This window comes from Pagrus pagrus (genome assembly GCF_965226575.1).
Source record: "Pagrus pagrus genome assembly, chromosome: 23".
Classification (NCBI taxonomy): Eukaryota; Metazoa; Chordata; class Actinopteri; order Spariformes; family Sparidae; genus Pagrus; species Pagrus pagrus.
This window is the reverse complement of record NC_140205.1, coordinates 22,501,299-22,514,207: the sequence shown is the minus strand read 5'-3', so window position 1 is coordinate 22,514,207 and position 12,909 is coordinate 22,501,299. Positions and strand designations below refer to the sequence as shown.

At 41.5% G+C, this 12,909-nt stretch overlaps 1 protein-coding gene across 5 annotated transcripts in view; it reads right to left on the bottom strand.

Moving 5' to 3' along the window:
• dennd5b (DENN/MADD domain containing 5B) overlaps window positions 1-7,057 on the bottom strand; it is a 96,004-nt gene extending 88,947 nt beyond the window's left edge. For all 5 annotated transcript variants that reach the window (XM_084346569.1, XM_084346570.1, XM_084346571.1 and 2 more), the window contains exon 1: window positions 6,546-7,057. In XM_084346569.1, the coding sequence (XP_084202695.1) occupies window positions 6,546-6,654 (109 nt within the window). In that variant the 5' untranslated portion in view covers window positions 6,655-7,057. The remainder of the gene's footprint in view (window positions 1-6,545) is intronic.
• Between the last annotated feature and the right edge of the window lie 5,852 nt (window positions 7,058-12,909).

The following is a 12,909-nucleotide window of genomic DNA, read 5'->3' as shown; positions in this document are numbered from 1 at the left end:
TTTTTAAAGCATTGTTAATATAGAAATGTTGGCCTTCTGAAGAAAGATGTCCATCTATATGCACTCAATACTTGGTTGGGGTTGAACTACTGGAAATGGACTTTTCCGTGATACTATAATGTAATTATTTGTTAATGGTGAGCACCTTTTCAGCTTTTGAAAAAATCAGCTTTTTCTGCAAATTCTTGACCATTCATTCTCATAGTTTTATGCATTTTTTATGCATTAGGCAAGTGTTTTCCAGAACATTCAGCAGATTTCTGAAATGACGTCAGCCGTCAGCATTCACACTGTATTTTCGTAGGAAATACAATTTTTCTAGTATTTGAATTATCGTAGGCTATTATTACATTTGAAGAAATTATCACTGTAGATCTACCCCTGGCTCTGAGCGCTTCGGAATTGCTACAACGCTAACCTATGGGGACAATCGTTTTAACTACTTTTTGAGAATCATCCCAAGACCTAAAACGCGAGTTGGTTCCTAAAGACACACTGGAAAAATAAAATAAAAAAATAAAATTAAAATAAATTTCCTACCTACCCATGACCTCAACTGACAACCAACAGGAACCAAACTTTTTTTTTTTTTAGGCCTTACTAACTCCTGATCCAGTCACACCCCCATACTGGTACTACACAATGCCTACCGTTTATGTGCATATAGTATCTTACGGAAGCATAGCACTAATTTCTGTGGACGTGCACGACTGACACTCCAAACAGACGCAGGATACGAGAGCCAACCCCTAATGCATACTTTGATGCATTGTTAAAAGCAATATCTCTTCGGCCGAAGCTGCTTTTATTTATTTATTTATTTAATTATTTTTGAAGGATGTAGCTAACGTCTTTTCAAATCAGTTTAAGAACTCTGAGCTTCAGGAGCCTGTATTACACCGGTCAGGCTGTATGGAGGCGGTTTATGTGAAATTTTGTGGACTATGACATTTTACTCAGCTTTCCTTTGGCATGAGGGCAAACTGAACAGCTCCTTTAAATACTGAACAATCTTGTAAGAGAGTAGACTCACACGTAGACAGAGAGTAGGCACTGTAAAACAATGACAGAGCCTGAGGCAGGACAACAGGAAGTCTGGCCCTCTGACTAGAACAATGGGCTGAGAGGAATAAGGCCATACTGCTGCAAGCTGCAAGAGCAAGGCCTGAAATAAGCAAAGGCATAGAGCCCTGCCTAATGTGGGTCACTGCAATTATGGCTGCCTCCAACTCAGGGTATAGGAATATGTCGAAGTGCTGAGATGTAGCCATGTGCTTTACAAAGAAAAGGAGGTTCATGGAGCGCCAAAGGCAACATGCTGATGTCACTCATTGCAGCATTAGTGTCGTCCAGATGATGGTGTGTCATGGGGGAGCCAGCAACAGGCCTGCTCAGAATTGTAAATGATCTCCAATAAGTGCAGAAGGGTGGAGGCAAACTGGGGGAGATGATAAAGAAATGGGGGTGGGCAGCTTTAGGGATGAACAAAGGGGACATGGACATAATGCTGTGCTATTGCACATACCAGACATACAAGCGGCTTTACTGCACTGCAAACAGGAAAGTAGTATACTATGATACATCAGCATGCATCAATAAAGAAACTGTGCCGACCTCTTGGCGGCATCAGTTTGTGTGCTTGCATAGAAACCCCCACAGATGCACATGGGGAGAATGTGTATGGAGTTCATTCACATAAGTGCTTATGAAGGCTAATATGTATAGATTAAGTGTATGTTTATGTGCTTCTCCTTTTTCTATTTCAGACCCGCACCCCAATAAGAGCTGGATCAAACAGGCCATGTGGTATTTGTTTGGGCATGTGACAGTCTCAGTGACGCAAACGCAGCACAGGATTGTGGGATGTTAAACTGAAGAGCAGAACAAATTTCAGCAGTGTGGTCGTTTTTCACAGTGTCGAAAGAAGATACTCGAAAAGCAGTATGCAACACTTGCAAAGTCAAGGTAATGCGAGGAGGATGCCACGTCAAGTCATTCAACACCATAAATTTGATATGTCATTTGAAAAACAGCCCATCCAGAAGTTCGCAAACAATGGCAGGAAGCTAATGCTGCTAATATTAGCCAGCAGGCAAAAACGAAAGCAGCAGCAGCCACAGTTGGGAGCCCAATACAAGTATTCGACCAAAACAAGAAATTTGCCAAGGACAGCGCAAAAGCCAGGTCAATAACAAACAAGGTAATGGAAATGATTGCTCTTGACGACCAGCCATTTTCCAAAGCGGAGGACCGAGGATTTCGGCGGTTGATAGAGCATATCAAACCCCGCTACAGCCTTCCAAGTCGGCGCTACTTTTCCAACATTTCCTTCCCTGCTTTGCACGAACTCGTGGCCACGCATGTCCACAAATTGTTGGACAATGTGACTGACAGTCAGGACATGTTTTTGATATTTTTGATTTAGCCTTTTTCACAGATTTGAGTTTAAATGGAGTGGACTTGAGCTTAAAACATGTTTTGCAATTTAATAAATGCCTGGTTGCCATGAATACTGGTAAATTTGATAAGGTAACTTTGTCAGGATATTATTTTGATTTATAATCCTTTTTGTAATTTATGATCCAAACTTTCTCACAGGAGTTTTATGAGTTGAGGGAGTTAAATTGTACTTTAATTTAGTTACACACTTGCTACAAGTTGTAAGGGTTGCTAAAAAGTAACACTGTTGGTTACTTGTGTTTTATGGTAGCCCTGTAACCTTCTTATTTGGAAGTAACCATAACAGCAATATTAATAATCGGCCAAAAGTTTCATATCTGTGCATCCCTCGTGAAAAATATAGCAGACACCATATTTACATTGAGAGCTGCACAGTACTTCTTTAAACACATGAATTATGATGAACTTCAACGATCTATAAACAATCCTGTTATATCGGTATTGGCAATGGATGTGTTATAAGTAGGGATGCACGGTATGGATTTTTTTCAGCCAATACGATAACCGATAATTACCTGACTCTCATGGCCGATACCAACAAGACAACCAATAATAAAAACTAACATTTAACGCTTTTTTTATGCACACTTGAGTGTTAGACAGGATAAGATGTAGTGAGCAAAGATGGTTTACTTGATTTTCGATAGCTGTGATGGTTCATGTTTAAACTTGGAGACTTTTTCCCTCATGTCATAAAACAAGTTTAACCCAGTGATGACATGTGTGGCTGCTGTCTACATTGCATGGATCTACACAGGTGCATCAGTTTGACCTTATGAGAGCGACATCAGCATGCTTGTTGTTCTTCTTCTATGTGTTTATTGGCTGCACACAAAAAAACTTTAAAGGTGCATACCACCACCTACTGTGTATAGATGCTGCACTTGTTAAGTCAACAAAAGCAATTTGGCTTTGTATTAACGGCTATAATTTCTTTGTCTGCCGATAACCCATAATGTAAATTTTCCATTATTGGGCTGATAATTTATCTGTCCAGTATAAATCGTGCATCCCTAGTTATAAGACCTGGATACTTGTCTCTGAAATTGTGTTCACTGATTACTTGAATGAATGTCTGTTAGGAAAATTTTTTTGGCACGACTGGGGATTTTTTAGTTTCCGTTGTTCTTTTAGAAACAGGGTCATTAAAGATCCCCATCATAGGCAAACATACAGCTTTCTAGCAGGAACAAACATGTAGTTAACACATTCAAACTACAGTTCACTTAAATTCACAATTCACTTAAATTTTCACCTATTCCTTCTCCCTTGCTAAAAATTCCAGAATATATGAATATGTTGATAGTGTTGATGACTGCTGGGCACAATTTGTCTCCTACTTTCATGTGAAGTCCATTCTAAGTTTAATGTACTGGTCACTTCAAGTTTCAACATCACACTTGTGTATGCTGAATATTGGACCAGGATTGGCTTCCAAACTACTGCTGGTTGGACATTTAAAAGATGTCACCTTGGACTCTGGATAATTGTGATGGGCAGCTTTTACTTTCTTTTTTTTTTTCACATTTTATAGACAGCAATTATTCAAGAAAATTAGCAGATTTAGCAGTAATGAAAATAATCATTAATTGCAGCTTTAACCGCATCACTGACTTGTCCCGTAGTTTAACCATACACACAGCAGATGCTCAGCAAGTTGGGGTGATTGGTTTAAGCAGAGCACACAGCAGGCGTATGGACTCAGTATGGTTGAGGCTTATCAGTGTCACCTCAGAGATTTGCTACAGCTTGAGGGCACGCACGCACGCACGCACACACACACACACACACACACACACACACACACACACACACACACACACACACACACACACACACACAGACTCACTCACAATCCTTGCAAACTAACAGAACACCTTGAGACACAAAAAACATCATAAATGCAGTAAAAACTAAATGCTCAAAAACCCTCAAGAACTCAGCAGAAATGTTTCACTAAGTACAACTGATTATTTTGCAACTGGTCCAAGTCCACTTGATATCAGGCCAAACGTGCAAATACAGCTCACCTGACACAGTCGTGGTCAAAATTTAACATACACAAAACACAATACATACTACTTTGTCACAAAAAAGATTCATGAAGTTTGGTTCAATAATTAATTTATTATAGGTCTTCTGAAAATGTGACCAATTCTGCTGTGTAAAATATATATATACCATAACTAGAACAATCCATTTAGGTGATTATAGAAAGCTGTGTCAATCAAATGATCTTTGTGGCAAGGCCTCTTAACTTCTTCTGAGTGATTCTGATTGATAACAGCTGGTGACTTTTCTGGACCCATTGTAATAGGGCTTGTTTGATACAGCCATTAGACTCAGCCACAAACACTACAATGGGAAAGCTCAGCATTGATCTGAACAAGTCAGGAATGTCACTTGGAGCGATTTCAAAGAAGTTACAGGTCCCAAGATCAACTGTACAAACAACTGTTTGTAAGTCTAAAGTGCATGGCACAGTTGTGTCACTGCCACGATCAGGAAGAAAACACAAACCATCACCTGCTGCTAAGAGAAAACTGGTCAGGATGGTCAACAGTCAACCAAAAACCACCAAAAAGCAAGTCTGCAATGAATTAGAAGCTGCTGGAAGGCAGGTGTCAGTGTCCACAGTCAGGTGTGTTTTACATCAATATGAGCTGAGAGGCTGCCGTGTTAGAAAGAAGCCCTTGCTCCAGATGCATCTTAAAGCTCAGCTGAAGTTTGCTGCTGATCACATGGACAAAGAAAAAACCTTCTGAAGGAAAACTCAGTGGTCAGATGAAACAAACATTGAGCTGTTTGGCCACAATGAGCAGCAATATGTTTGGAGGAGAGAAGGTGAAGCCTTTAACCCCAAGAACACCATACCTACTGTAAAGCATGGTGCTGGTAGTATTATGCTGTGGGACTGTTTTGCTGCCAGTGGATCTGCTGCTCTAAAGAAAGTAAATGGAATAATGAAGAAGGAGGATTATCTCCAAATTCTTCCAGAAAACCTAAAATCATCAGACAGAAGATTGGGTATTGGGTGCAGTTGGGTGTTCCAACAGGACAATGATCCCAAACACACATCAAAAGGATTGGTAAAGGAATGGATCAATCAGGCTAGAATTGACGTTTGAAATTGTATTCCCAAAGTCCTGACTTGAGCCCCACTGACTACATGTGGACTGTGCTCAAGACTGCATGTTCTTTTCAAGTGTATGTAAACTTTTGACCATGGCTGCAGACTTAACTATTCTGAACTTTGGCCCAGAGACCAGTTACACAGACAGAAGCTACCAATTTGGCTGTGATGCAATACCACAGCAACTGCAACATGCAGCCTTCTATGCTGGTAGAACCACACTTTGGGACATTATGAATGGATAGGCTGAATGAATGTATCAGGTGACAGAGCAAGCATGCTGCAACACCACAGCTGTACTGGTGCCATCTTAGAGAAGTCATCTCATTTGTGGGGTTTATTTTGCTGAGGCTGTGTTTTGTACATGTGATCAAAGATAACCGACTTTTATTTGGAAAACACAGTGAGTAAAAACAGGAGTACAGTTATGAACAGTAGTTTCACTTTGACGGGTTCAGAGCAATACAGCGAAGCGCAGGAAGCTTAAATCAGATGGTAACATTTAGAAAAGATACTGGTGATCTGTCCCTGCTCACACTCGGCAGTACCTTAAATGACACTAGTTCATCGGACAGCGATGCTGCTGAGTCTCCACAAAAGTCAACAAACCCGCTGACAACTAACCTCAGTGCTGCTTTAACTATTTATCCCGTGTGTTTTAATGGTGATTAGACAGTCAAATTAAAGGAAACCATGTGCCGTTTTGGGGGGTTATAGTGTGTAACGGTCACTTACGATAATTAGTTTAAATTAGAAGACTTTGTCAGTTTACATTAATATAGTTCGTCGTTTATATCATAATGGATCACTAAATAGAATATGTTCATAGTGATGGAAGGACAATTTTTAGTCCAAATGTGTTGAACTGAATGTGTTTTTTGCGGTTCATTATTGTCAAATCATGTAATCATTTTCAAAACCAACGAGACGCCATACAAGTGAAAGCTCATACCTGCTAACTCGTCCGGTTCCAGTCCCGTTTCTGTGTCTATCCCACAAATAACAAAGTAATGGGCGAAGCGGCAGGGCGCCGCGCCGGAGCCCGCGGAGCACCCACTCATCCCGGCTTAGGTGTGCAGCGCTGTCCGCTCCTAGTTCTCAAAGCGATACATATCCAGGAAAAAGGGGAAACGCGGATAAAATGCTCAACTCAGGAGAAATACTTCTCTGTATATTCCTAGCTGAAGACAAAAGCTCCGTGATACAGCGAAGTTTCCTTTAAACGCTGTTCCAGTGGTAGCTGGTGCTCAGTGAGCTGTGCTGGCAGAGCTTCCCGACACACTGCTGACTGTGCTGGATAGATCGTTGGAAATCTCCGCCTCGGTGGAGCTCGGAGGAGTTGCTTAGCAGAGGGCGGGATATTCAAATCTAGTCCCCCATTCAGTCCAGTCTGTTCGCTGACACAAAGGCCCACATTTTATTCTGTTTTGTGATTATATGGCAAAAAAAAAGTCACCATCTGCCTGCGTCCGCTCTCCGCTCTGTTTCTGAGTGAGTGACCGACAGCCTGGCTCACGTTCACTGCCTCATACATATTAATGAGCTGACATACGTCATCATGCAGCTACAGCGCTGAATCATACTTTTATATTAAATGGAGCTGTCCAAAATACAATAACACACAAGCTGTGGGCTCGAATGTGTTGACTTTATTTAAATCTTTAAAATGAGACCATTAGATAAGATTTCTTTTTTTTTTTAAATATGGTAAAATTAATTAAGAAATTAGGCTGTGGACCAGCATGGGTGCTTGCATGTGTGTGCAATATCCCAAAACTGCAGAATCCACTCCTCTTTTCCTGCGATCAGGAAATTAATGTTGGTGTCACTGTACTATAAGCACTCCAAATAGTGGAGGAGGGGAAATAAACTTCTTGAAGTCTCCTCTGGCAGAGGATGCACAGACATGTCCTTCCCAGACATCTATACAGTCCTGGCAGAGTTACCTTGCTGGAACCACCATCAAAATCAATATCATTAGTAACACATCCTTCTACCTGTATTTCTGTTTCTTTACATAAAATTCAACAATTCATTAAAACAATCCTTTAATCATTCTCAAAGAAACCTGCCATGGATCAGATCCAGTCAGTCACTGTCCCTCAGGCTGTAATGAAAATATTATTTCATCCATAAAAAAAAACAGACTGAAGACAAACTACTTCTATCCCCAGAGAAAGGTGTTGATTTGTGGAGACGTTAATGCAGACTCTGCCTGACTTCAGGGTGAAGAAGAGAGTCTTCATATACAGTACTGTATTCAGCCACACACAACTCTGGTTGAAAAGTAACTTTAATTTCAACACTCATGTTTAGATCCAAGCACAGGGTCACAGAACAGCGCTGGAAGTGGCTGGTAAATAAAACGAGGACAGAGAGATAGAGGCTATGTGCTGCCCGGCTAGATTACCAAGACAGACAAACAGACTGGAGAGGGCTTGATTAGAAGCTAGCACACCAAGTTAACATTAATTTTAAACCACAACTTTACCTGACATCTGTTCCTGTAGGTCTTTATTATGTTTGTTTCTTATATTAAAGATATAGCTAGTTCCACCTCACTGAAGTTGTCGAGTGAGACAGAGCATGTGTACGCATACAGAAGGGGGCGGGGCCGTAGACTGAATGGGTGTGAAAGACACTTTAAGTCATGAAATGTTAGAGATATCTCTCTCTCTCTCTCTCTCTCTGAAAGAATGAATGAATGAATGAATCTCTCTATCTCATAGAGATATATATCTCTAAATTTGTCTTTCTCTCTCTCTCTTTCATATATATATATATATGTATATAAGATATCTATATATAATTGTATTTTGATGCTTTGGCGGCATTGTTATTGTAACTTCCATGCCAATAAAGCCCCTTTGAATTGAATTGAAAAATATAAGAGAGAGAGAGAGATATCAGTGCATTACTATCAGTGCATTCACTGTCAGACAGCAATCCCCCCTTTCAGACCACAACCAAATAAATGTGTTCTTTAAACTCTCAGATCAAATGAGTGACAAAAAAGGGAACCCAGCAAGCTGTTTCAATTAAATCTTACTTACAGATGGGCCCCAAACAGTGGAGACAAATTCATCATGGCCTTGAACTCACCCGATCTGATGAATGACATATCAATATATGACCAAAACCAATATGTCTCTACCAGAGATGGTGTAAACAAGGCCATTGATGATATCAATATGATATTTCATAAGGCAGCTATTAAAGCTGACCTCATCAAACAAAAATGGAAGCCTGTAAAAAGGCAAAACGCTGACAAATGGTTTGATCAAGAATGCAAGACCATCAGAAAAGAACTGAGAAAAATAGCAAATGAAAAACATCGCCAACCAAACAACCCAGCTTTACGCATTAGATACAATGACATTTTAAAGAAATATAAATGTACAATTAGGAACAAAAAAAACAAATTATACCCACATGAAACTCGAAGATATTGAGAATGCCATTAATCAAACTCAATTCTGGGATATGTGGAACAAGTTCAACACAAAGCAACAGACATAACCCATCCAAAATGGTGACATCTGGAGAGCACATTTTGAAAATCTGTACAAAGACATACCAATAAATCAAATCAATTCAGATCAATGTATTATACAAGAAAAACTCCAAACATTAGAAGAAACAATTAAAGACAACCAAAACCCCCTTGATTTCCCAATTACTTGGGAAGAATTGACCAGACAAAATCTCTCCAGCCGAGGAAAGCTTCAAACGAAAACGAAACGAGCATTAAAAACGAAATGCTCAAATGCAACACCCCAGAGATGCAGGGTGCAGTGTTAAAGATGTTCAATATTGTATTACAGTCGGGATGTTTTCCTGACATCTGGTGCAAAGGGCTTATTTCCCCCATTTATAGGAGTGGGGACAAATCAGACCCTAATAACTACCGTGGCATCTGTGTCAGCAGCTGTCTAGGTAAATTATTCTGTAGTATTCTAAATAAAAGAATACTAGATTTCCTTGAGGAACACTCCATCTTGAGTAAAAGTCAAATTGGCTTCCTCCCAAAACACCGCACCACCGATCATGTATATACCCTTCACACTTTAATTAACAAACAGGTACACCAAACACTTTCTTGATTTCAAGAAAGCTTTCGACTCTATTTGGCACTATTACAGGCTTCTACACTGTGGTATAGGGGGCAAAATGTACGATCTGGTTAAATCAATGTATTTGGAAAATATGTGTGCTGTTAAAATTGGAGACAAACAAACTGAATTCTTCACCCAGAGAAGAGGTGTACGCCAGGGTTGCAATTTAAGTCCAACTTTATTTAACGTGTATATAAATGAATTTGCTGTTGAGTTGGATCAATGTGCTGCTCCTGGCCTCTCCCTCCTAGATAGAGAGGTGAAGTCTCTGTTTTATGCTGATGACCTTGTTCTACTGTCTCCTACTAAACAAGGACTACAGCAGCAGCTGGACATAGTAGGAAAGTACTGTCAGAACTGGGCTCTGGCAGTAAATATGAAGAAAACTAATGTCATGATCTTTCAAAAACGCCCCAGATGTCAGGAGAACAAACACCAATTTACCATAAATAATCATATCATTGAACATAGCATGAGTTATACCTACCTTGGTATAACCATTACAGCATCAGGGAGATTCAACATGGCAGTGAATGCACTAAAAATAAAAGCTCGAAGAGCCCTACATGCAATTAAGAGAAAATTTTATAATTTCCAAATTCCAGTCAAAATCTGGCTTAAAATATTTGATAGTGTCATACAGCCCATTGCGCTGTACGGTAGTGAAGTATGGGGTCCACTCAGTCATCAGAGCTATACCCGCTGGGACAAGTATCCAACAGAATCTTTACATTCTAATCTACTTTGGCTTTTAGTCTTTTCTTTCTAATGTTCCAGATAGGTTTCCTTACATTGTGTTATATTTTGCTTTACTCTGATTGGTGTTTGGAGAGCAGTGTTGTTGTGAGGCTGACCCCCTTGCGTATATTTTTAAATTTTATAGAGGGCACCATGACTTCATTATATCCTGGAGGACAGTGAGTGAGCAAATTATTTTGACACCATGTTTCTGTCAATATAATTATATCAACGTCTTTGATAGATTTCATGAATTCAGGGTTTCCGCTCTTCAGCTCAAAGGTTGAGGAGTGGAGACCCTGAATATTCCAACAGCTTATATGAAATGAACACATTAAAAAACAATCAAAATGAACCTGTATAGTGAGACAAATATTAAAACACCTACAACTATCTATACATTTATAATACTAAATAATCATTTCATATGAATTCCATGGATGGATGTACTATTTTTACTAATATAACCATTGTACTGATTACTACTATTGCTATTTTTACTATTACTAACTAACAATATATTTCCATGTTGTTCTGTTAATCAAATGGGAAAGTGTGAGTATGTCTATCTTAGCGGGACAGAAGTCGGGTGCACAGGGTGTGCAGCATCTCCCTGATGTATCCCAGTTCAGAGGTAGCAGGCGGAGGGACTGTGGCAGTCAGCTGGGCTACAGCTGCAGCATAGCTCCGCTGCTGTGGGTGGGGAGGCGGACCAGGGGCAGGTGCTGTAAAGGGGGCTGGTGGGCAGGTACTGAGGAGGGGGAAAGTAGCCTCCTCTGGTTGTGTTTCACAGTGGTGAGGTGGTGGGCGTGTGGGCAGTGGGAGGTCCAGGCTGAGCTGTTGTGTCTCCTCATGACAGCGGGGATGATCCTGGGGTGGTGATGGAGAGGAGGAGGTCTTGGATGGAGCGTCTGAAGCTTCTAGTAGAAGAGAGGGTGGAAGGACTGCGTCCTAGGGCCGTGTCTTTGAGGGTCTTTGCAAAGATCTTCACCTTCTCTTTGTGAAGATGGAGTCCATCATACAGGTCCCAGGTGACAATGGTTGGGTGGGGGGCCAGGTGGATGTCGGGTAAGGTGGCACATCCTCTTCTGATCTCCATAATGATGTCATGGATGGCATGAGGAGGGGTGTCTGTCCTAGGTAGAAGGGTGGAGATCACAATACGGGTGTCAGTGAATTCCTTACTGGCCTGCTCCACTATCTTCCTCACTGCCTCAGCAGTGTCCATTCGGAGGTTGTGCAGGTCATTTGTTCCTGTGTGGATCACCAGGTATTGAGGGCTCCTGAGGGATTCCTTTTTTAACAGCTTCATTGCCTGGCCTGTGGTGCTGCAGCATTTCAACAGCACTTTTTTACCTGGAAAAAGCTTCTTTGTGTCCCGGAATTTCCCATTTGAGTCAGCCAGCAGGACCACTTGTGGAGCTTGTTCTTCTGGCTGAGTGGAGGAAGCTGGGATGGGCAGAGCTGGCTGTTGGCAGCTGGCTGTGTGGGTGTATCAGGAGTTGCCAGGGTGTTGTTAGGCTGGGTGCAGAGCAGAGACGGTGGGACAGAGACAAGGCAGGGGTTTGGGACACTGGCAGGGAGAGTCTGTGTCTCTGTAGTTGTCATTGTGGGGACTGCTGAGAGTTGGTCTGTCAGGTGTTGGACTTTCCTGCTGAAGCTCCTTTCTCTATTTTCAGCATCTTCCTTCACTTTGGCTAACTGAGCACGGAGCACACTGTTCTCCTGTTTTAGTGCCTCTACACTTCCTCTGAGGTCAGATGCCAAGGCTTGGTTGTCTCTCTTGAGCTGCTGGAGCTCCTCATGAAGCTGTTGCACAGTGTTGTCTTAGTGGTCAGACAGCCTGGCCTGGGTCAGCTCTTTGAATTCAGCAAAGTCCAGCTCCAGCAGGGCCACACTCTCCTTTAGCTGGTTGGTGGAGCTGGCAGGTGTGGGAGGGGCAAAGATGGATAAGGTGGTGGGGTTCTCTGTTGGGCTCTCATCATCTTCACTGTCAGAGGGGATATTGATTTTCCACCTCAGCTTTTAACAAGGAGAAAGCCTCTTCAATGGACTCCAGGTTGCCTTCATTCCCCTGGATCATGACCTTTCCTTTGGTGTAGTATGTGATGGTGAGCAGAGGGTCATCCTTGTCAAGGTGTTCATCTTTACAAATCTTTAATCTGCCTCCTGAGCCGATGCCTTCACTGGATACGTATGCATAATTGTTGCACAGAGTATTTTTCAAGATGTAGATGGAATCAGTGAAGAATAAGAGGTTGTTCTTCTTCCTTTCTTCTTTGTGTTGGGCGTAGTCAGTGAAGAGGACCTCTGGATTTTCATGTAGTGTCCTCTCCTTGAGTTTCCCTCTAGCTGCTGCACTCTTACATTTAGCAGGGTATTCAACCTCTCTGCTCTCTGCTCTGTTAGCTGCCTTCTGACCGGTTTCCATGGCGACCACTTGTTCACTCCACAGGGGGCTAG